The sequence below is a fragment of the Eschrichtius robustus genome, chromosome 5 (genome assembly GCF_028021215.1).
Source record: "Eschrichtius robustus isolate mEscRob2 chromosome 5, mEscRob2.pri, whole genome shotgun sequence".
NCBI classification, from domain to species: Eukaryota; Metazoa; Chordata; class Mammalia; order Artiodactyla; family Eschrichtiidae; genus Eschrichtius; species Eschrichtius robustus.
The window spans coordinates 21,554,565-21,577,389 of record NC_090828.1 but is presented as its reverse complement, the minus strand read 5'-3'; the positions used below and the strand labels follow the sequence as shown (position 1 = coordinate 21,577,389).

The following is a 22,825-nucleotide window of genomic DNA, read 5'->3' as shown; positions in this document are numbered from 1 at the left end:
CCCATTCTTGGTTATAGTAATTTGTGTTGGTTGTATTCAAGTAGTGCTGCTGTGCCCTAATGTAATATAGATTTTTTTTAAAAAAGGGAAACAGTGCTTTCAGTTTTTATTTTTGGCTCTGCCCCTCGCATGGGAGTTGGAGTGAAATCTGGAAGGCTGGGAGACCAAACCTGGTGCCGCTCCCATGCTGCATTCAAATTTCCTCCCCTCTCCTGACTGAGGTTTTGTTGTCGAGCAAGATTACCTTGCCTTAAGATGCATTCTTGTGCAGGAGGCAGCTAGAATTCTAGCTGCCCTGCCCCACTGGTGTGCTGGAAATATTTGAGCCCCAGCACCTGGGACCTTCCCTCCATGTACAACTGGCAATTGCAGCTGGAGTTGTTAACAGACTGGGGAATTTAACAGACAGAATTCCATCCTCTGCCCATGCAGTGTTCTTTTTACTGATACAGAAGGCTTCTGTTAATAACTAGGTGGGAACAGGACTGCCTTTTGTGTCGCATACTATTTCTTGTTTTCATATTTCATTATGGAATGCTTCATAAAAGAAGCAAACACAGAGACTAATATAATGGAAAGCTGTTTTCCCATTGTCTAGAACTACAAAAGCCCTAAAGTTTTACTATATTTGTTTGATTTCTTTTTCTTTTTTTTTCTTAAAAAATAAAATGTTAACTTAAAGCCCCTTGTGTATCCCCTCCCAGCCCTTTTCTTTCCTCTTCTTTCCCTCCTTTCCTCAGAATTTTCATAGTTATTACTGTACATATTTTATACCTTGGATCTCAGTGTATTTATAAATAATATTTAGTATTGTATGAAACTCTCAAAAGTGTATGTAATAGTATTATTCAGTACATATAATTCCACAAGTTAATTTTCTCAATCTTATGTTTTTGAGATTTATTCATGTTGGTAAACATTGTACAAATTTATTCATTTTTTTTTTTTACTAGAGTGTAATATTCCATTGTATAAATATTTTGCAGTGTGCTTTTGCATTCTTCAGGTGATGGATAGTTAGTTTTCAGATTTGCCCTGTTATAAACAGTGCTGAGGTGAACTGGAACTTTCTTGTCTCTTGTCTCCTTGCGTACATGTGCAGGAACTTCTCTGCAGTATATATACCTGTAAATGAAATTGCTGGGATATAGAATATGAATCAGCAATTTATTTTTAATCTCTGGAAAATTTAAACTTTGTATAGTCATTCCAGAAAGACAGACTAAAATCTTCTCAAATTATACATAATTAGTTTTCACTGAGAATGAGAGTCTGATTTGGGTGGAAGCAAATCAAAGAAACTCATCAAGAGCAGTTACTGCCCTCCCATTCCTCCACCACAAATTGTGCTGAAAGGATGGAAACTGTAGTCAATGAAAATGTCTGCTTAGAACCTAGGAATTATCATTGCCCATCATTCCCACAGACCAGTTAGCCCAATATTCTATTGTTGACAGTGGCCCCAGGGCCCTGCCATAGGGAGGTATGGTTGTCTTGCTCCCTGAAGGTTAGATATCTAATGGTTTCCAGATGATATTGTATGATTTCAGCCTTCTAACCTGCTTCTCTAGGTGTTTGCTGAGAGCAAGGATGAAATCGCATTAGTCCTTTTCGGTACAGATGGCACTGAGAACGCCCTTGCTGGTGAGGACCAGTATCAGAACATCACAGTGCACAGACACCTGATGCTGCCGGATTTTGACTTGCTGGAGGACATTGAAAGCAAAATCCAACCAGGTTCTCAACAAGCTGATTGTATCCTTTTTCAGCCAGAGAAGACTCTTAAGACATTTCCTTTAATCTGGGGAATTGTAATCTAGTTTGGTGAGGTTCTCTAAGAGTCCTAGCTCTGAGTATATGGACGTTCTTGGCTCTGAGGACATGGAGGTGATGTGTGTTAGGACTGAATGTGAAATTAACTAGGTTGGGTTGGGTGCCTGGACTCCACGCCCTGCAGTCACTTGCTCCTTCTCTGCACTAGTGACACTGAGAGTCATTGAGAGGTTGGGGGGTATCAGAAGGGGGTATATGTGTTGACTATGTGTAGAGGGTTTGGTGGTGGCAATGGCTGGAAATGTTTGGACGTAGAGAAGATATTTTTAGAAGAGTATAGCATTAGCATTCTCCTAGCCTTCCTGGATGGAGGATATTTGTATGCCAAAAATCAGACTGATACCCAAACTGTGAGACTAACAATTTCTTCCACAGGTGCCCTGGTTTTAAGGGGTTCCTCTTATTTTTCTAAACAGTGGTGCCATCCCTGGTCACTGGGAGGTGCTGCTGTGCTGGGAGTGACTTACAAATGCTACATTATGGCTCACTTCATGTGTAAGAATGGACTGTAGTCACAGAAAATGGGTTCTAGATACTGTAAAATGGCATCATAATTTTTCATTAAATGAGCGGAATATGTCAGATTACCTTTTGGTTTATTTCATTTTTCCTGTTCATATGTTTCAGGAAGTGTACTTTGATTTATAACATATGTGAATATATGTTAGTGAAATAGACTTGGAAGAAGGGCACTTGGGCGAGTACTTTTAAATCATCACACCGTCAGCCCAGTGTCCACAATTTCCAGCACTGTGGATTTCACTGGAAAAAAGTTGCATGTTCTTGGGATAAAGGGACTGTTTGGTGTTATCTTCTGCCCTTAACTAGCTGAGTTCTGGATGCCCTCATTGTGTGCATGGATTTGATTCAACAAGAAACTGTGTAAGTATCTCAACTGAAGAGGGTTGGAAATGAGACTTTCTGTGTGGAATCAGACCATTTGGAAAATGAACCCTTGCAAGGCTATAATTGTAGTACCTGGGAGAGTTGCTTGTACGTACCTCTGTGGAGGCTAGAAGGGGATCCTTTTTTATCGTAGTGACCACATCTTTAACTGAAGTTAAAGTTAGGAAATCAGAGACATAATATTTCCATAATGCTCAGAAATTTTGCCTAAGATGTTCAAAGTGTGAGTCACAACTGGGTTGGTTATATGTTTAGTAGGAACCTAGCTGAGCATCTGCAGCACACGGACTTCTAGAATGTAATCACTTTTGTTAGCTGGAGCTAGGTTCATTCCTTACCCTTTTTCTGCTCAGTGACCAAGTACATTTGAATGTGTAGGAAATAATTCAGGAGAATGATTTCTTAACATGCTAACTCTCTCTTCTAGAGGAAAGAAGTTTGAGAAGAGGCATATTGAAGTGTTCACTGACCTCAGCAGCCCATTCAGCGGAGATCAGCTGGATATTATAATTCATAACTTGAAGAAATCTGGCATCTCCCTGCAGTTTTTGTAAGACCATAAGAATAATATTTGCAGACAGATCTTGTGCTCTTATAATGCAGTGATAGGACCCCTTCGGAGAGCACTCGGTTCTCAAGAGTCCTCTCTGCTATGAGTTAGAATCTGTCAGAACACTGACTTCAGCCAGCGTTCATTGATTACTCTCTTGTGTTCCAGGAACTCTTCTGAGTTTGGGTGATAAAGGGATGAAAGTCACAGGGAAACCTGGGAGTTTAGCTCAGTAGCAGATGTTTGCTTGTGCTGTTCTTGGACCCAAAGAATTGAGGAATTAGAGGAATCTTTTAAGGACATTCAGTTCATCTCCTGCCTACATAGAAGACTTTACCCAGACAATTACCAGATTGGTGGTGTCTTTTCTTAAACAGCCTAGAGAACTGTGTCTTAAAGACAGTAGATGTTTTTAGGATAGAGAGGAATGTCAACTTGGGAACGATTTTAAACACATATGCTTATTTTTAACTCTTTTTCAGATCTAAAGGATACACACACATTTATAAAATGTAATTTGCTCGTGCATATTTACAGATGAGGTATACAAACTTAGGAGGAAAATATTTTTCACAATTTGTTAGGGAGAGAGTCCCTCCTCCCCCAATAACTTGAATTTCCCCTCCAGGCACTTACTTTATCTTATATCCCTAACAGAAAGTTCTTTTCACTAATCCTAAAGTTCTTTCAATTAATCCTTCCTGCTGCATCTGAAACCTGTTTTTTCTTGTCCTATTTTTGGTAAAAGCAGAGTGGTAGTATAGAATGTTGAATTATTAGTCTTCTAGGGACACTCATTTTTCGGACTGAGAGCCCTACCAAGAATCCTCCAGCTCTGAGTGGTAAGCATACAGCTTCTTTAAAAGGCCTGCCGTGGAGAATTAAGAACCTCTCTTGCATGTACGTACCTCTTAAGACTGCTGAGGGGCATCTCCTTTCCGTAGAACTGTAGAAAAATAGTTCAGAATAACCCATCAAGCTGATACTTGATAAGACAGTACTTCAGAGAAATTAAGTGCTTTTTAAGTGACTCTTCTTTTCTTATTGAGTTGAGGTTTTCTCAGCACTTCAAAAGCCCAGCTCGGTTTCTGTTCCCTGTTCATAATCTCAGATGCCTTTACATCCTTGACACATACTGCACTTCTGTCAATGTCATTGGAAAGGGCTACTTTTTTTTGTATGAGCAATGCTGTAAAGCAAGCTGAAGGCAGAACATAGCCTTTTCTTCCACTTACTTGTTATTTGACTGGTTGTATTTTTTTCTTGGGTAATACCCTTCTTCCTTTGCTGCAAACTTCTAGCAGGCAAATTAGAGTTTTTGCCCTTATTGTTTGGTGTATCCCATGTATGATGGATTGTTCTAGTTGGACTGGACCTTCCTGACCCTTCATTTTCATCTTAATCATCCCTTCTTCCTGGTTGATGCTCTGGAAACAGCAATAGCCTGGTGCAAACCTGATGTGCCGTACCCTGCTCGCTGGAAGCTCTTTTTCATGTAATGCAGGACGTGCACATCTCTCATGCTAAGAATACATAGAAAAAATGAAAACATGAAGCTCTGTTTTGATGATAACAAATAAAATGATAAAGGAATCACCTTAAAAATCCACATGGGGTGACCAGCAGGTAATTTTGAGTAAACTGAAAAGATCGCTGAATTCAACTGTTCGGGTTTCCAGGAACAAAGTAGGGTGACATGCTACAGTGGAAAGAACCTTGCTCTTTCAGTCAGATGACTGAGTCTTTGCTCAATCACTTATTAGCCTTATTAGCTATCTGGTTTTGGACAAATTATTTCATTTCTGTAGCTTCCGTTTCTTTTCAGAAAATGGAGGTAGAAATCTCTATCCAACTAACACATAAGGACGAAATGAGATTGTTTATATGAAAACATTTATAAAGTGTCATGTAGAATATTATCATAAAATGTGTTTGGTTGGTTTACTTTTCAGTTTGTATATTGATCATTGAATATTCCCATGACTGGTAACCCCACTCTAGTTTTAGTCTCATTTCAGTCAAACAACTGGAGTGAAACACAAGAACAAAATTGGTTTTACTTATTTCTAGCAATTAACTGGTTTCTGTATAGGAATTCTCTATCTGAAATAATGATGACGACATTGTTTGAGTTTTAAGTATTTTATACACTTTCTCTTATTAATCTTTATAATAATCTTGAGAGATCATTAATGGGCATTTGTTTGTTTATTTTTGTCTGCCTAGAATGTCACCCAGCCTTTTTCTAGGAAGCATTCCTTCCTACTTTTTAACCTCATGGCTTGAATGAGAGCTGACATCTAGATCTGGTTCCTAGGCTACCACTAATTCCTGGTTTTTTGAATTGGAGAGTAGAGGGTTAAACCCTCAGTCCCTCTTTGGTAGTGGAGTTGGGCATTATGAGCTTGAAAGTGTTCAGAAACAATGTGGAGGAAGCCAGTCTGAAAGAGCAGGGCCAGCATAAAGGCAAATGAAAATGAAATATGGAGATAGAGAGTGAGAAGGTCACAGAATCCTTGTGGTGTTTGAGACTCTGGGTCTAGTCATCCTAAGGCCATGTGCAGCCTTGCCCTTTCAATTATTTTGTTATGTTAAGCCAATAAATTACCCCCGTAAAAGCCAAACCAAAGAGACTTTGAGCTCTTGAAACTGATAGAATATTGGTCAAGGTAGATAGTGCCATTTGACGGTTGAGAAATGTAAAGCTCAGAGAGGCTGACTGACCATTTTCTCATAGCTAGTGAGTGACAGTCACAGAATTGGAACCCCGTTTATTATTTGGCTTCAGAGCTTGTCTTCTTAAATACTGCTGATCTTTTCCTGATAGTTTGCCTTTCCCAGTTGGCAAGGAAGATGGAACTGGGGACAGAGGAGATGGCAATTTGCTCTCGGACCATCATGGGCCCTCCTTTCCTCTAAAAGGAATCAGTGAGCAGCAAAAAGAAGGTATTCGGATGGTGAAAAAGGTGATGATGTCTTTAGAAGGTGAAGATGGGCTGGAGGAAATTTATTCCTTCAGGTAAGGCATGAAAGCATTGTTTACAACTTTCAGTTGTAAGCATATTAATTTTTCTTTTGATCAGATGGCTCCCTAATGCTTTTCCTTTTCTGGACCACTTTTGAATTAGCAGTTATACTTTAGTATTTCAATTTTTATTAAAGAAATGGTGCACCAGCCCCTAATCCCTTTTTGTGAAGTTTGCATGGTTGGCGCAAGATTTCTTATTTATTTCCAGGACTATGTCGGTAGAGTTTGGAAATATATAAATATAACGAACGATTTAACAAGTCAAATTATAAAAGATGAGGTAGTAGATTTCTTCTTTATGCCAAGCTCGGGGCACATTTCTTGGGCCCTTCCTTGTCATACACCTAAAAAACATTCTTAATTATAAAAAGTGGTGTCAGATCTGAGATAATACTCAATATCCTCTAATCCTCTGATTTAGGTTTTAGGAGGCAGTATACTATAATATAGAGATTTTTTAAGAAAACTTTTGGTCTCAAAATAGTTTGGTCAGGCAAAAGCAAAACAAAACAAAGCAAAAACCCCAAATATTAAGAATTTACAACCTGTTTATTCCATGTGGGCTTTGTAAAGGCAAAATGATTTAAGAAATGTGAAATCCCTGAAGTACCATATAACAATTAAGCAAGCTGCTTTTTCTGGCCATCCAATTAGAGACTGTGGGAGAGATGATCTTCTTTATCTGTATTATTCTTGGTAGGAATTGGATATACACTTATTTTGAGCAAAGAACCTGAGAGGGGTCCATAGCATCTAGAACGGTGTGTATTTGAAGGGCCTGATTTGGTAAAAGTGGCAATAGAATACCACACTGTATGGCTGTGGAGTTTCAAATTTTCAGGGATACTACTACTTAATGTTAAAGAATTAATTCCAGTTTATTAATAAATACACAAAATACAAGCATTTTAAGAAAAGTTCTTAATTGAAGTAGAGGTTCAGTTGAAGTAAAGGTTCAACAATTAGGAGTTTTTTGAGTAGCAGTAGTGTGTATCTGCTCTAATTTTTCTTCTCAATCACAATTTTCAAATATTTCTGGTGAGCTATAATTGATAAGCAATCAGCCTGCTTTTCTAAACATAGATACTATTGAAAAATTGCAGGTAAATGGGAATTTTGGAAATTGAACTGTAATTTCCCAAGGGGTTGTCAAAAGGAGTCAGTGAAGAATCCTGTAAAGTGATGTTTCTTTGTCATAATATGTGTTCTAATTGTAATACATGCAAATATGCGTTCCTAAATTATTGTTCTTTCAAATTTGGATATGGCTTGCTCTAACGTGGGAATACATGTCTGAAGCTAACATATTCACCATGATATCGTAAAGAAGAATTATAGGCCAATAAAATTACCTAAAACAGTTTCTTTTCCTGTAACATAGCAAGGAGGGAAATTACTATGTGTTGTCCTAGCCATCTGAAGTTACTTTGATTTTAGGTCTGCCGTGAAGGTGTGGATCAGAACTTTGCCATCTGATACAGTAGCCATTATCCACATGTGGCTATTTAAATGTATTAAAATTAAATAAAATTAAAAACTTAGTCCCTCAGTCATAGTAGCCACAGTTAAAGAGCTCAGTAGCCTATTGGACAGGCATAGTTAGAACACTTCCCTCATTGCACAAAGTTGTACAGGACAGCCCTGGACTAGACTTATCCTCATCTAGAAGACATTAGAGGAAGATAACTTGACTTCTAATTGGGGAGGTTCAAACCTACTGCAGAACTCATCCAGTTGTTCTCAGATGTTACATATAAGAGGCTGGTCTTCAGAATTTCCCCTGGAACAGAATCCAAACCTCTTGATGGTTTTAGACTTGGCTCATAATCAGACTAGCAATGTCCTATGAGACAGGTTAGACCTGGTTTCAGACCCATTCATTCCTCAATGAATGCAAAGCCAAGGTGTACCGTAAGCTTTGGAGCAGGGTATCAGGTAGAATGTCTACTATTCATTGTAAATTATTTCTGAAAATTGGAGTCTCTTGAGGCCTCTTTGTCTATAACTCTGGATAATGTCAGATAATCCTTAGTGAATACCACAAATTCCACCTATCTCCTATGATTTTCCCTGTTGTGTTTGATTTGGAACCAGATGAAAATAGAACTGATCTTCACTAGTATTCAAATGAAGTAGCCCTCTACATTGTGTCTGCTACTTCCCAGTTCCCTTTCCCTATGCAGCGAGAAACCTAGAGTTACCTGCTTTACTTTAAGACTGAGTGTGGAGTGCTAAATTCCTTTATCCCGTGGAGAGTCATTATTTAACTCTCTCCACTGTGTGCATATACTTACCATGTCTTTTATTTAAGAGAATGGAAATGAGCTAAAGAATTGCAGGGTTGTGAACAGTGACGATATAGGATAGGGCCCACCCTTTGATATCCTAGAGCAGGACTTTTTATCCTCAGGTCCATGGTTTTCAGGGAGTTGGTGTGTGCAAACGCATTTATGAATGTGCTTTTATCATATCCTCACAGTGTCCTTGGTCCTGAAAAAAAAAATGTTAAGAACAACTGGCCAAGTTGAAGAAAAGATTGAATAGGGGGAAGGAAAAGATGTTCCTTTTCACCTGTCAGTAAAGGAATTCAACTCCTTCCTCCTAAGCCAACTCATTTGTATTCTGGCTCTCTCCCAATTGATGGTTGCCACGAGTTTTCCTTGCCATCCCCTGCTGTTCCTCTCTTTATGATTAGCAGCATCTCACTTCTCATTCTAGACAACTAAATGCAATATCCAGCACAGGTTAACATTTTAAAATTGCTGCTTTCATAATACATTTTTCTTTATTAAGTGAGAGTCTGAGACAGCTGTGTGTCTTTAAGAAAATTGAGAGGCGTTCCATACCCTGGCCCTGTCAACTGACCATTGGCTCCAATTTGTCTATAAAGATTGTGGCTTATAAATCGGTAAGTGGTAGGTACACGTTTTTAAAGAAATGTTAGCAGGCAGACAAATATGCTTATATAAGGAACTGACAATTCGTGTGTGGGTTATTCAAAACCATAATTACTGCTTCTCTAACTGCTCTCCCTGTTCATTTCATCTCTATTTAGCTTTTATGTAAGAGGCATGCTAGCAGAGGAAGTTTTAAGAATTGTCTATAATAGGGACTTCCCTGGTGGTCCAGTGGTTAAGAATCTGCCTTCCAATGCGGGGGACACAGGTTCGATCGCTGGTCAGGGGACGAGGATCCCACATGCCACGGGGCAACTAAGCCCGCATGCCGCAACTACTTTAAAAAAAAAAAAGAAAAAAAAAAAAGGAATGGTCTATAATAGGGGTTGATTCCCTCCTTTTTCTCTTTCTCTCCATTGACAATTGATTGTTAATCATGAGTTTCAGGCCTTTCTCTTTTTTTTTTAAAGAAAGAAAATGAAATACATTAAGTTGTATCATTGTGGTATTATAGCAGAAATACAGATACACACCAGAGTTCAGTTCAGAGTTTTGAAAACTCAGTCACATCTAATTTAGTTGTTAATGATCTGGAAGTAACAGCATCTAAGAAATATCAAAAGATGTTGACTTGTTACTGTGAAATGGCCTTTTGTAACATATGTACATTTGTACATAACAGTATATTTTCAAAAATGAGTTGCTTTTGGTAATTATTTGATGAAATTCCAGTTTGAGTATGAGTCTTGTATCCATGCCTCTGCATGACCTTCCTTGTCTTTTTTCTTTAAATGCACAAAATAAATATATAAAAACATTTAAATATATAAAATGTACAAAATATACAAAAACATGTTTTTTTATATATTCAAGTGGTTTTTTTAATATTCAAGGACTTAATTCCAAAACACACTACATGCATGAAAACCATGGCGGTACTTCAAGGCCTAGAATAGTGTCCCTGGGAATGAGAATATAGTCTTTTTCTTTTTTTTTCCTAGTTTCTTTTTCATATTTCCTTATTGATTTCTGAGTACTGATAGACTGCTTTCCCCCTTCTTGTGTGTTGGGAAACTGTGGTAACAAAATGTAGGGCCCTCTTTTGTTAGACAGTCTGAGGGTTTTGTATAGAAAGTGTTTGAATATATACAAATATTCATATTTATCTGTGGATTACCCTTGGGGGAAAATAAAATGTAGAAAGAATTATAAAATAAACTAAAATTTCCACAGTAGGCAAGAGACAACAAACCAATGTAGCTGGAGTCATTGTTCTGGATTTTTTTCTGTAAAGCAGAGAGTATATTAGGTTTTCATCTTTTGTCCATCTGAATCATAGCTTTCCTTGTTTTCCCTGTATTTTTCTTTTGGAAATCAGATTCTACAAGAGAAAGTTAAAAAGTGTTGGACAGTTGTGGATGCAAGAACTCAAAAAAAAGAAGATATACAAAAAGAAACAGTTTATTGCTTGAATGACGATGATGAAACTGAAGTTCCAAAAGAGGATACTATTCAAGGTATTATGCCAGTGAGAGTTTCACTTTTGCCTAGAAGATTTTCTTCAAGATGATAGGAGGCAGGCTAGGTTTTGTATTATTATTTGTCTAGAGGCACAACTATATGAGGGGATCATGAGACACTGGATCCTTTAGGTCATCTGTTGAGTCTCAGGCAGGATGGTTCCGAGGCAGGAGTATACTTGGGCTTTCAGTCTCTCTGGGTTTTAAATGTCTCAAGTGACAGGACTTAATACTTGGCTTTGTTTTTTTTTTTTTTTTTTTTTTAAACATCTTTATTGAAGTACAATTGCCCCACAATGGTGTGTTAGCCTCTGCCCCACAACAAAGCGAATCAGCCATACAATATGTTCCCATTTCTCCTCCCTCTCGCATCTCCCCCCCCCCCACCCTCCCCATCCCACCCCTCCAGGCGGTCACAAAGCACCGAGCCGATCTCCCTGTGCCATGCGGCCGCCCCACACTAGTTATCTATTTTACATTTGGTAGTGTATATATGTCCATGACACTCTCTTACCCTGTCACATCTCACCCCACCCCCTCCCCATATCCTCAAGTCCATTCTCTAGTAGGTCTGTGTCTTTATTCCCGTCTTGCCACTAGGTTCTTCATGGCCTTTTTTTTTTTTTTTTTTTTCCTTAGATTCCGGATATATGTGTTAGCATACTGTATTTGTTTTTCTCTTTCTGACTTACTTCACTCTGTATGACAGACTCTAACTCCATCCACCTCATTACAAATACCTCCATTTCATTTCTTTTTATGGCTGAGTAATATTCCATTGTATATATGTGCCACATCTTCTTTATCCATTCATCTGTCGATGGACATTTAGGTTGCTTCCATGTCCTGGCTATTGTAAATAGAGCTGCAATGAACATTTTGGTACATGACTCTTTTTGACCGATGGTTTTCTCAGGGTATATGCCCAGTAGTGGGATTGCTGGGTCGTATGGTAGCTCTATTTGTAGTTTTTTCAGGAACCTCCATACTGTTCTCCATAGTGGCTGTATCAATTTACATTCCCACCAACAGTGCAAGAGTGTTCCCTTTCCTCCACACCCTCTCCAGCATTTATTGTTTCTAGATTTTTTGATGATGGCCATTCTGACTGGTGTGAGATGATATCTCATTGTAGTTTTGATTTGCATTTCTCTAATGATTAATGATGTTGAGCATTCTTTCATGTGTCTGTAGGCCATCTGTATATCTTCTTTGGAGAAATGTCTATTTAGGTCTTCTGCCCATTTTTGGATTGGGTTGTTGGTTTTTTTGTTATTGAGCTGCATGAGCTGCTTGTAAATCTTGGAGATTAATCCTTTGTCAGTTGCTTCATTTGCAAATATTTTCTCCCATTCTGAGGGTTGTCTTTTGGTCTTGTTTATGGTTTCCTTTGCTGTGCAAAAGCTTTTAAGCTTCATTAGGTCCCATTTGTTTATTTGTGTTCTTATTTCCATTTCTCTGGGAGCTGGGTCAAAAAGAATCTTGCTGTGATGTATGTCATAGAGTGTTCTGCCTATGTTTTCCTCTAAGAGTTTGATAGTGTCTGCCCTTACACTTAGGTCTTTAATCCATTTTGAGTTTATTTTTGTGCATGGTGTCAGGGAGTGTTCTAATTTCATACTTTTACATGTACCTGTCCAATTTTCCCAGCACCACTTATTGAAGAGGCTGTCTTTTCTCCACTGTATATGCTTGCCACCTTTATCAAAGATAAGGTGACCATATGTGTGTGGGTTTATCTCCGGGCTTTCTATCCTGTTCCATTGATCTATATTTCTGTTTTTGTGCCAGTACCAAACTGTCTTGATTACTGAAGCTTTGTAATATAGTCTGAAGTCAGGGAGCCTGATTCCCCCAGCTCCATTTTTCGTTCTCAAGATTGCTTTGGCTATTCGGGGTCTTTTGTGTTTCCATACAAATTGTGAAATTTTTTGTTCTAGTTCTGTGAAAAATGCCAGTGGTAGTTTGATAGGGATTGCACTGAATCTGTAGATTGCTTTGGGTAGTAGAGTCATTTTCACAATGTTGATTCTTCCAATCCAGGAACATGGTATATCTCTCCATCTATTTGTATCATCTTTAATTTCTTTCATCAGTGTCTTATAATTTTCTGCATACAGGTCTTTTGTCTCCTTAGGTAGGTTTATTCCTAGATATTTTATTCTTTTTGTTGCAATGGTAAATGGGAGTGTTTTCTTAATTTCACTTTCAGATTTTTCGTCATTAGTGTATAGAAATGCAAGAGATTTCTGTGCATTTATTTTGTATCCTGCTACTTTACCAAATTCATTGATTAGCTCTAGGAGTTTTCTGGTAGCATCTTTAGGATTCTCTATGTATAGTATCATGTCATCTGCAAATAGTGACAGCTTTACTTCTTCTTTTCCGATTTGGATTCCTTTTATTTCTTTGTCTTCTCTGATTGCTGTGGCTAACACTTCCAAAACTATGTTGAATAATAGTGGTGAGAGTGGGCAACCTTGTCTTGTTCCTGATCTTAGTGGAAATGGTTTCAGTTTTTCACCATTGAGGACAATGTTGGCTGTGGGTTTGTCATATATGGCCTTTATTATGTTGAGGAAAGTTCCCTCTATGCCTACTTTCTGCAGGGCTTTTATCATAAATGGGTGTTGAATTTTGTCGAAAGCTTTCTCTGCATCTATTGAGATGATCATATGGTTTTTCTCCTTCAATTTGTTAATATGGTGTATCACGTTGATTGATTTGCGTATATTGAAGAATCCTTGCATTCCTGGGATAAACCCCACTTGATCATGGTGTATGATCCTTTTAATGTGCTGTTGGATTCTGTTTGCTAGTATTTTGTTGAGGATTTTTGTTGAGGAACATCTATGTTCATCAGTGATATTGGCCTGTAGTTTTCTTTCTTTGTGACATCTTTGTCTGGTTTTGGTATCAGGGTGATGGTGGCCTCGTAGAATGAGTTTGGGAGTGTTCCTCCCTCTGCAATATTTTGGAAGAGTTTGAGAAGGATAGGTGTTAGCTCGTCTCTAAATGTTTGATAGAATTCACCTGTGAAGCCATCTGGTCCTGGGCTTTTGTTTGTTGGAAGGTTTTTAATCACAGTTTCAATTTCAGTGCTTGTGATTGGTCTGTTCATATTTCCTATTTCTTCCTGGTTCAGTCTCGGCAGTTTGTGCATTTCTAAGAATCTGTCCATTTCTTCCAGGTTGTCCATTTTATTGGCATAGAGTTGCTTGTAGTAATCTCTCATGATCTTTTGTATTTCTGCAGTGTCAGTGGTTACTTCTCCTTTTTCATTTCTAATTCTATTGATCTGAGTCTTCTCCCTTTTTCTCTTGATGAGTCTGGCTAATGGTTTATCAATTTTGTTTATCTTCTCAAAGAACCAGCTTTTAGTTTCATTGATTTTTGCTATTGTTTCCTTCATTTCTTTTTCATTTATTTCTGACCTGATCTTTATAATTTCTTTCCTTCTGCTGGCTTTGGGGTTTTTTTGTTCTTCTTTCTCTAATTGCTTCAGGTGCAAGGTTAGGTTGTTTATTCGAGATGTTTCCTGTTTCTTGAGGTAGGCTTGTATTGCTATAAACTTCCCTCTTAGCACTGCTTTTGCTGCGTCCCATAGGTTTTGGGTCGTCGTATCTCCATTGTCATTTGTTTCTAGGTATTTTTTGATTTCCCCTTTGATTTCTTCAGTAATCACTTCGTTATTAAGTAGTGTATTGTGTAGCCTCCATGTGTTTGTATTTTTTACAGATCTTTTCCTGTAATTGATATCTAGTCTCATAGCGTTGTGGTCGGAAAAGATACTTGATACGATTTCAATTTTCTTAAATTTACCAAGGCTTGATTTATGACCCAAGATATGATCTATCCTGGAGAATGTTCCATGAGCACTTGAGAAAAATGTGTATTCTGTTGTTTTTGGGTAGAATGTCCTATAAATATCAATTAAGTCCATCTTGTTTAATGTATCATTTAAAGCTTGTGTTTCCTTATTTATTTTCATTTTGGATGATCTGTCCATTGGTGAAAGAGGGGTGTTAAAGTCCCCTACTATGATTGTGTTGCTGTCGATTTCCCCTTTTATGGCTGTTAGTATTTGCCTTATGTATTGAGGTGCTCCTATGTTGGGTGCATAAATATTTACAATTGTTATAGCTTCCTCTTGGATCGATCCCTTGATCATTATATAGTGTCCTTCTTTGTCTCTTGTAATAGTCTTTATTTTAAAGTCTATTTTGTCTGATATGAGAATTGCTACTCCAGCTTTCTTTTGATTTCCATTTGCATGGAATATCTTTTTCCATCCCCTCACTTGCAGTCTGTATGTGTCTCTAGGTCTGAAGTGGGTCTCTTGTAGACAGCATATATATGGGTCTTGTTTTTGTATCCATTCAGCCAGCCTGTGTCTTTTGGTGGGAGCATTTAATCCATTTACATTCAAGGTAATTATCGATATGTATGTTCCTATTCCCATTTTCTTAAATGTTTTGGGTTTGTTATTGTAGGTGTTTTCCTTCTCTTGTGTTTCTTGCCTAGAGAAGTTCCTTTAGCATTTGTTGTAAAGCTGGTTTGGTGGTGCTGAACTCTCTCAGCTTTTGCTTGTCTGTAAAGGTTTTAATTTCTCCATCGAATCTGAATGAGATCCTTGCTGGGTAGAGTAATCTTGGTTGTAGGTTTTTCTCCTTCATCACTTTAAGTATATCCTGCCACTCCCTTCTGGCTTGCAGAGTTTCTGCTGAAAGATCAGATGTTAACCTTATGGGGATTCCCTTGTGTGTTATTTGTTTTTTTTCCCTTGCTGCCTTTAATATGTTTTCCTTATATTTAATTTTTGACAGTTTGATTAATATGTGTCTTGGCGTGTTTCTCCTTGGGTTTATCCTGTATGGGACTCTCTGTGCTTCCAGGACTTGATTAACTATTTCCTTTCCCATATTAGGGAAGTTTTCAACTATAATCTCTTCAAATATTTTCTCAGTCCCTTTCTTTTTCTCTTCTTCTTCTGGGACCCCTATAATTCGAATGTTGGTGCGTTTAATGTTGTCCCAGAGGTCTCTGAGACTGTCCTCAGTTCTTTTCATTCTTTTTTCTTTATCCTGCTCTGTAGTAGTTATTTCCACCATTTTATCTTCCAGGTCACTTATCCTTTCTTCTGCCTCAGTTATTCTGCTATTGATCCCATCTAGAGTATTTTTAATTTCATTTATTGTGTTTTTCATCATTGCTTGGTTCCTCTTTAGTTCTTCTACGTCCTTGTTAAATGTTTCTTGCATTTTGTCTATTCTATTTCCAAGATTTTGGATCATCCTTACTATCATTATTCTGAATTCTTTTTCAGGTAGACTACCTATTTCCTCTTCATTTGTTAAGTCTAGTGTGCTTTGACCCTGCTCCTTCATCTGCTGTGTGTTTTTCTGTCGTCTCATTTTGCTTATCTTACTGTGTTTGGGGTCTCCTTTTCACAGACTGCAGGTTTGTAGTTCCCGTTGTTTTTGGTATCTGTCCCCAGTGGCTAAGGTTGGTTCAGTGGGTTGTGTAGGCTTCCTGGTGTAGGGAACTAGTGCCTGAGCTCTGGTGGATGAGGCTGGATCTTGTCTTTCTGGTGGGCACGTCCACGTCTGGTGGTGTATTTTGGGGTGTCTGTGGCCTTATTATGATTTTAGGCAGCCTCTCTGCTAATGGATGGGGCTGTGTTCCTGTCTTGCTAGTTGTTTGGCATAGGGTGTTCAGCACTGTAGCTTGCTGGTCATTGAGTGATGCTGGGTCTTGATGTTGAGATGGAGATCTCTGAGAGATTTTCGCCATTTGGTATTACGTGGAGCTGGGAGGTCTCTTGTGGACCAGTGTCCTGAAGTTGGCTCTCCCACCTCAGAGGCACGGCCCTGATGCCTGGCTGGAGCACCAAGAGCCTTTCGTCCACACGGCTCAGAGTAAAAGGGAGAAAAAATAGAAAGGAAGGAAGGGAGGGAGGGAGGGAGGGAGGGAGGGAGGGAGGAAGGAAGGAAGGAAGGAAGGAAGGAAGGAAGGAAGGAAGGAAGGAAGGGGCTATAATATAGTGAAGCAAAATAAAGCTATTGTAAAGCAAAGCTATACAGACAAAATCTCACCCAGAAGCATATACATATACACTCACAAAAAAAAAGGAACAGGGGAAAAATTAATATATCCTGCTCCCAAAGTCCACCTCCTGAATTTGGGATGATTCGTTGTCTATTCAGGTATTCAACAGATGCAGGCACATCAAGTTGTTTGTGGAGTTTTAATCCGCTACTTCTGAGGCTGCTGGGAGAGATTTCCCCTTCTCTTCCCTGTTCACACAGCTCCTGGGGTTCAGCTTTGGATTTGGACCCGCCTCTGCGTGTAGGTCACCTGAGGGCGTCTATTCCCCGCCCAGACAGAACGGGGTTAAAGGAGCCGCTGCTTCGGGGGCGCTGGCTCACTCAGGCCGCGGGGAGGGAGGGGTACGGAGGAGCCGGGGCGAGCCTGCAGCGTCAGAGGCCGGCGTGACGTTGCACCAGCCTGAGGCGCGCAGTGCGTTCTCCCGGGGAATTTGTCCGGGGATCACGGGACCCTGGCAGTGGCGGGCTGCACCGGCTCCCGGGAGGGGCGGTGTGGAGAGTGACCTGTGCTCACACACAGGCTTTTTGGAGGCGGCAGCAGCAGCCCCAGCGTCTCACGCCCGTCTCTGGGGTCCGCGCTGATCGCCGCGGCTCGCGCCTTTCTCTGGAGTTCGTTTGGGCGGCGCTCTGAATCCCCTCTCCTTGCGCGCAGCGAAACAAAGAGGCAAGAAAAAGCCTCTTGCCTCTTCGGCAGCTGCAGACCTTTTCCCGGTCTCCCTCCCAGTCAGCTGTGGTGCGCTAACCCCTTCAGGCTGTGTTCACGCCGCCAGCCCCAGTCCTCTCCCTGCGATCCGACCGAATCTGAGCCTCAGCTCCCAGCCCCGCCCGCCCCGGCGGGGGAGCAGACAAGCCTCTCGGGCTGGTGAGCGCTGCTCGGCGCCGAACCTCTGTGCGGGAGTCTCTCCGTTTTTCCCTCTGCGCCCCTGTTGCTGTGGGGTCTGCGCTGATAGCCGCGGCTCGCGCCCTTCTCTGGAGTTCGTTTAGGCGGCGCTCTGAATCCCCTCTCCTTGCGCGCAGCGAAACAAAGAGGCAAGAAAAAGTCTCTTGCCTCTTCGGCAGCTGCAGACTTTTTCCCGGTCTCCCTCCCAGCCAGCTGTGGTGCGCTATCCCCTTCAGGCTGTGTTCACGCCGCCAATCCCAGTCCTCTCCCTGCGATCCGACCGAAGCCCGAGCCTCAGCTCCCAGCCCCCGCCCGCCCCGGCGGGGGAGCAGACAAGCCTCTCGGGCTGGTGAGTGCTGGTCGGCACCGCTCCTCCGTGCGGGAGCCTCTCCGCTTTGCCCTCCGCACCCCTGTGGCTGCGCTCTCCTCCGTGGCTCCGAAGCTTCCCCCCTCTGCCACCCGCAGTCTCTGCCCGCGAAGGGGCTTCCTAGTGTGTGGAAATCTTTCCTCCTTCACAGCTCCCTCCCACTGGTGCAGGTGCCGTCCCTATTCTTTTGTCTCTGTTATTTCTTTTTTCTCTTTTGCCCTACCCAAGTACGGGGGGAGTTTCTTGCCTTTTTGGAGGTCGGACGTTTTCTGCCAGCGTTCAGTGGGTGTTCTGTAGGAGCAGTTCCACGTGTAGATGTATTTCTACTGTATCTGTGGGAAGGAAGGTGATCTCCGCGTCTTACTCTTCCGCCATCTTCCTCAAGTTCCCTTGGCTTTGTTTTAAAGTTTGAAATTCACTAGCTAGGAAAATCCTTATATTAACATGGCTGAAGCAAATTTTTTGTTTATCTTTGACTTCCATAGTGATCATTTTTCTGAATGCCAATTTCAGGTCTTATATCCTGCCAGTTTAGCTCCCTTAAGGTAATTTAGGGGATGAGAAAAATTATTTGTGTTTGTTATATTGCTTTATGTTCACTAGGATCTTTAGAGTTGTACTTCATATATTTGTAGCCATTGGCTCTGTGTAGTGTATTTAGATGGCGTCTCTATCCAGAGGGCTTAGAAGCTAGCTGACGGTGTCTGAATGTTCAAGAGCTAAAATGAGAAGATACCAAATGATGGTTAAGATAGAAACCAGAGTCTTTATATAAATTTATCACCAGACTATGCGCTACTCAGTATAATTTTAATTTGCAAGCCTTAAAAAAAATTTCCTTTCATCTGTGGCACTGCGTTGCAGTATTTGTATATTTATATGTTTTGCAGGAGTCTTGGCAGGTGGGAGAGTGATTAAAGGTGGTGGTGGTTATGACCCCTTTCTTTCTTCTGATGGATTAGAATGTAATAAACAACCCACAATCTCTACTAATTCTTTAATTCAACTCAATAGTATAGTGTGGTTAAGAACAGAAATTTTGGAGTCAGACCTTGGTTAGAATCATGGCTCCATTACTTGCTCATCATTTAATCCTCGTATAATGACTGGCTCATAGTAGGAAGAATAGCATGATTAAGGGCATAAGACCAGGAAAGTAGAGGGCCTTCTCAGTGATACCAAGTAGTTGGGTAAGGTGTATTGGGCATATGCAGATTCATACTCAGGGTAGTATCTAAAAGACAATCTGCATTTTCTCTTTTAATCTTCACAACAACCAGTGAAGTAGGCGCTCTTGTTTCCACTTTACGGATAAGAGAATTGAGGTTGAAAGACATTCGTTAACATGTGCAAAATCTCATAGGTAACAAGTAGCAGAATTTGAACCCAGGGCTGCAGGAGTCTGTATTTCTACATGCTATTCTGAATTAGGAAGGGCTTTGAATGATACGCTGAAGAGTTTTGCTTAATTTTGAAAGCGACATGGAGCTGTTTATAATTTTGAGGAGCAGAGTGTCATGGGGGCTATGTTTTAGAAAGATTAATAGGACATCTGGGTATAGGATGGATTGGAAGGAGAAGGGACTAGAGATGAGGGTACCAATTCTTTCTTTTGCAAGCAAAGAAAGCAGCTTTGGTTGTCTTCGACAGAAAGCAAACATATTGGTGGAGCAAGGGAGAGGGAAGAGTTAAACATTGTTTCAGTTCGAAGAGCATAGATGTGCAGCTTTTCTCTCTTACCTTTTTGCAGTTACCCACATACGTCCTTTGCCTGTCTTCCACTTTCTATCCCCTAATATGTAGAGTTCTCTTTTTTAGATAGAGGGACTAGTTTATGTGAGCAAATGACTATGGTCGTATTTGTAGTCTGTTCTCTACTCTTTGCCATGTACAAAAGTTACAGTTATTGATTTGCCCTTTAAAAGATGAGCCAGAAAACATAAGGCAGTTTTAATTAGAATTTTCAGGTTACTCTTAAACAATTCCAGTAAGATGTCTGAAAAAACATTGGGTTTAGATACCACTCTTAATTATGTGCCATACATTTCCCTCTTAATTTCTTGTTGAAATTTTTGTTTATATCACCAGCCTTTATTAAAAGACATATATGAAAATAGAAATGTGTTTCTTTTTAATTAAATACATGGCATGTGCAGAGTGAGGGAACTAATAAACACTGGATCACAGAATCTGCCCCCAAACACACAAGTTTCTTTGTTTCTTGGAGTAAAGATGCATATGCTTTTCCTTTTCATCTATGCAAGGTCATAATCCTTGGATTTTGATGATCTTTCTCCCCATTAAACATATAAGACTATATAGTGAAAGGGCATGACCTTCCATAGAGCAGAGAGGCCCTGGAACAGGGTTGGAGTTTTTTTAAGGAGCCAAGAGCCTATATCTGTAATAACCTAAGTAATTAAAAAGAAAAAAAGTAGACAATCCAATCCCAGAAATAAAATAAATTTAAATGCAGAAAAATATCCAGCTTGTCAATTGAATGTTTCTAAATAGAAGAATTTTGGCTTCTTCCATTAGGCATTTGTATATCTCCAGCATCCATTTTTGAGAACATTTTGTTCTGAAAATCCTATGGGCACATTTCTCTGTGGGTCTCCAGGTTTCTAAGTAAATGTGTTCTTGTTATTATGTTTATAAGTCATGATTGTACTTTAGTCAGCCATGGTTTATCTTTGGAGGATAACTAGTACATTGCATTTGCTACATTCTTTCTTCTAGGATGGATAATCACTAAGGTAACTAGATTGCAGAATATGCTACTTAAAAAAATGTAATTAGGGGCTTCCCTGGTGGCGCAGTGGTTGAGAATCTGCCTGCTAATGCAGGGGACACGGGTTCGCGCCCTGGTCTGGGGAGATCCCACATGCCACGGAGCAACTAGGCCCGTGAGCCACAACTACTGAGCCTGCGCATCTGGAGCCTGTGCTCCGCAACAAGAGAGGCCACGATAGTGAGAGGCCCGTGCACCGCGATGAAGAGTGGCCCCCACTTGCTGCAACTAGAGAAAGCCCTAGCACAGAAGCGAAGACCCAACATAGCAATCAATCAATCTTTAAAAAAAAAAAAAGAATAAAGCTGGAGGCATCATACTAAAAAAAAAAAAAAAAAAAATGTAATTAGATTTTAATTGTCTCTGTGTTGTATATGTTTGTGGATCTGCCGCTTCTTTTTCTGCAGTGATCACAAGGGGCAGAAATTTGATTCTGGCAAACAGTATATGGAGGCTTGATCCGGAGTGTGCATGTATTGTTAATGTATGTATAGGGCCAATTTCAGCTTGTAGAAAATGAGGCCCCATATGCTTAACAGATGCTCTTCTCTTGTTCTCTAGGGTTCCGCTATGGGAGTGATATCATTCCTTTCTCTAAAGTGGATGAGGAACAAATGAAATATAAATCGGAGGGGAAGTGCTTCTCTGTTTTGGGATTTTGTAGATCTTCTCAGGTAAAGCACGTATTTGTCTACTAATTGTAAACAAAACAGATGAGCTTTTTTCTCATTATTTGAGATGGTGTGCTTTGGATTGGGCCTGTTATTTATAATATGTTTTTTTCACTTTTAGTTTTTCTAAAATGTAGTCTGGCGTGCTGCTATCCTTGATTTTTGAAGGTTAAAAATCAAGAGGTAGAGAAGTCGGCATAAATCAGAATAGATTCAGTGAAAAGTCACTTCTTCGCTTTGGTGTCGGTCATAGCCCATAGTAGCCTTAAAGAAACAGCATCCAGTTCTTTGCTATTGTATTGCTTTCTCTAACTGTTACGTATACTGGAGTGTTTTACAGGAGTCAAGGTCTAGTTGGGTTTTGAATGACCATAGATCTCTTAGAATATCATTGATTTATGCCAGTCACCCTTCTTCTCAACGGCCAACAAAGAGGTCTAGGATGCAAAACTTGTTCATTAGTCATATGTTTTTTAGACGGCAATACAGAGATACAAAAGAGACACAGTGGAAAATGCAGTAACTTATTGAAGGCTGTGGATACCATATACTATCCAAGAAAGGGTCATTAAAGATTCCCGGCAGTCTTAGATGAAATGTTCTTGAGGTAGGCAACCGAACAGAATGAATAAGTAGAAAGTGCATCTTTTCAGGCTCTATAGGGATGAAGAGATTTCTGTTGGTTCTAGAAGAACTCAAGTGAGAACAAAAATAAAAGTAAATATAACCCAATGTACCAGATTTAAATTTCTTCATGTTGCTCCAGCATGTAGTCCCTGTATAATTCAGGGTTAGAATAATTCAGTGAGGTGGGGAGAATGTTTTCCATCATATGCTCAAACTGTTAGATACAGTTTTAAGACTCATAAAAGCAAAAATTGAGAGTATTTACTTAAAGTCGATACAGTTAATGGTGAGAATAAATACCTTTTGGAAGTTGAGTGTCTTTAACAGTTCTCTAACAAATTACACTAAATGTGCTTTTCTTTAAAATTATTCACTTTGGGAGGTATATAAACTTAAAATTTACGGTTCTTAATGTCAGTGCTTATGAGTCTTTTCAGTGAAACAGAACCTCCATTCAGACCTATTTGTAGAAACTGGCTTATTGGGAACTGGGTCTGCCTAATTCCAGATAGGCAGAAAAGATCTATCCAAAACTCCTATAACTGTAATTTAGGACTCAAAAAACTGAAATCATCTGTGCCATGGTAGGTGTGGGGACCTATTTAGTTAGATAGCAAAGCAAGAAAAAGTGAGCTGAAAAAGTACGTT

The 22,825-nt window shown here is 39.8% G+C and overlaps 1 protein-coding gene across 1 annotated transcript in view; it reads left to right on the top strand.

The window, feature by feature from the left end:
* The window catches only part of XRCC5 (X-ray repair cross complementing 5), a 103,763-nt gene that overhangs the window by 6,340 nt on the left and 74,598 nt on the right, over positions 1 to 22,825 (top strand). The window contains exons 3-9 of the mRNA XM_068544506.1: positions 1,572 to 1,755; positions 2,667 to 2,715; positions 3,167 to 3,289; positions 6,117 to 6,308; positions 9,111 to 9,225; positions 10,593 to 10,731; positions 21,441 to 21,553. Of these exons, the coding sequence (XP_068400607.1) occupies positions 1,572 to 1,755; positions 2,667 to 2,715; positions 3,167 to 3,289; positions 6,117 to 6,308; positions 9,111 to 9,225; positions 10,593 to 10,731; positions 21,441 to 21,553 (915 nt within the window). The remainder of the gene's footprint in view (positions 1 to 1,571; positions 1,756 to 2,666; positions 2,716 to 3,166; positions 3,290 to 6,116; positions 6,309 to 9,110; positions 9,226 to 10,592; positions 10,732 to 21,440; positions 21,554 to 22,825) is intronic.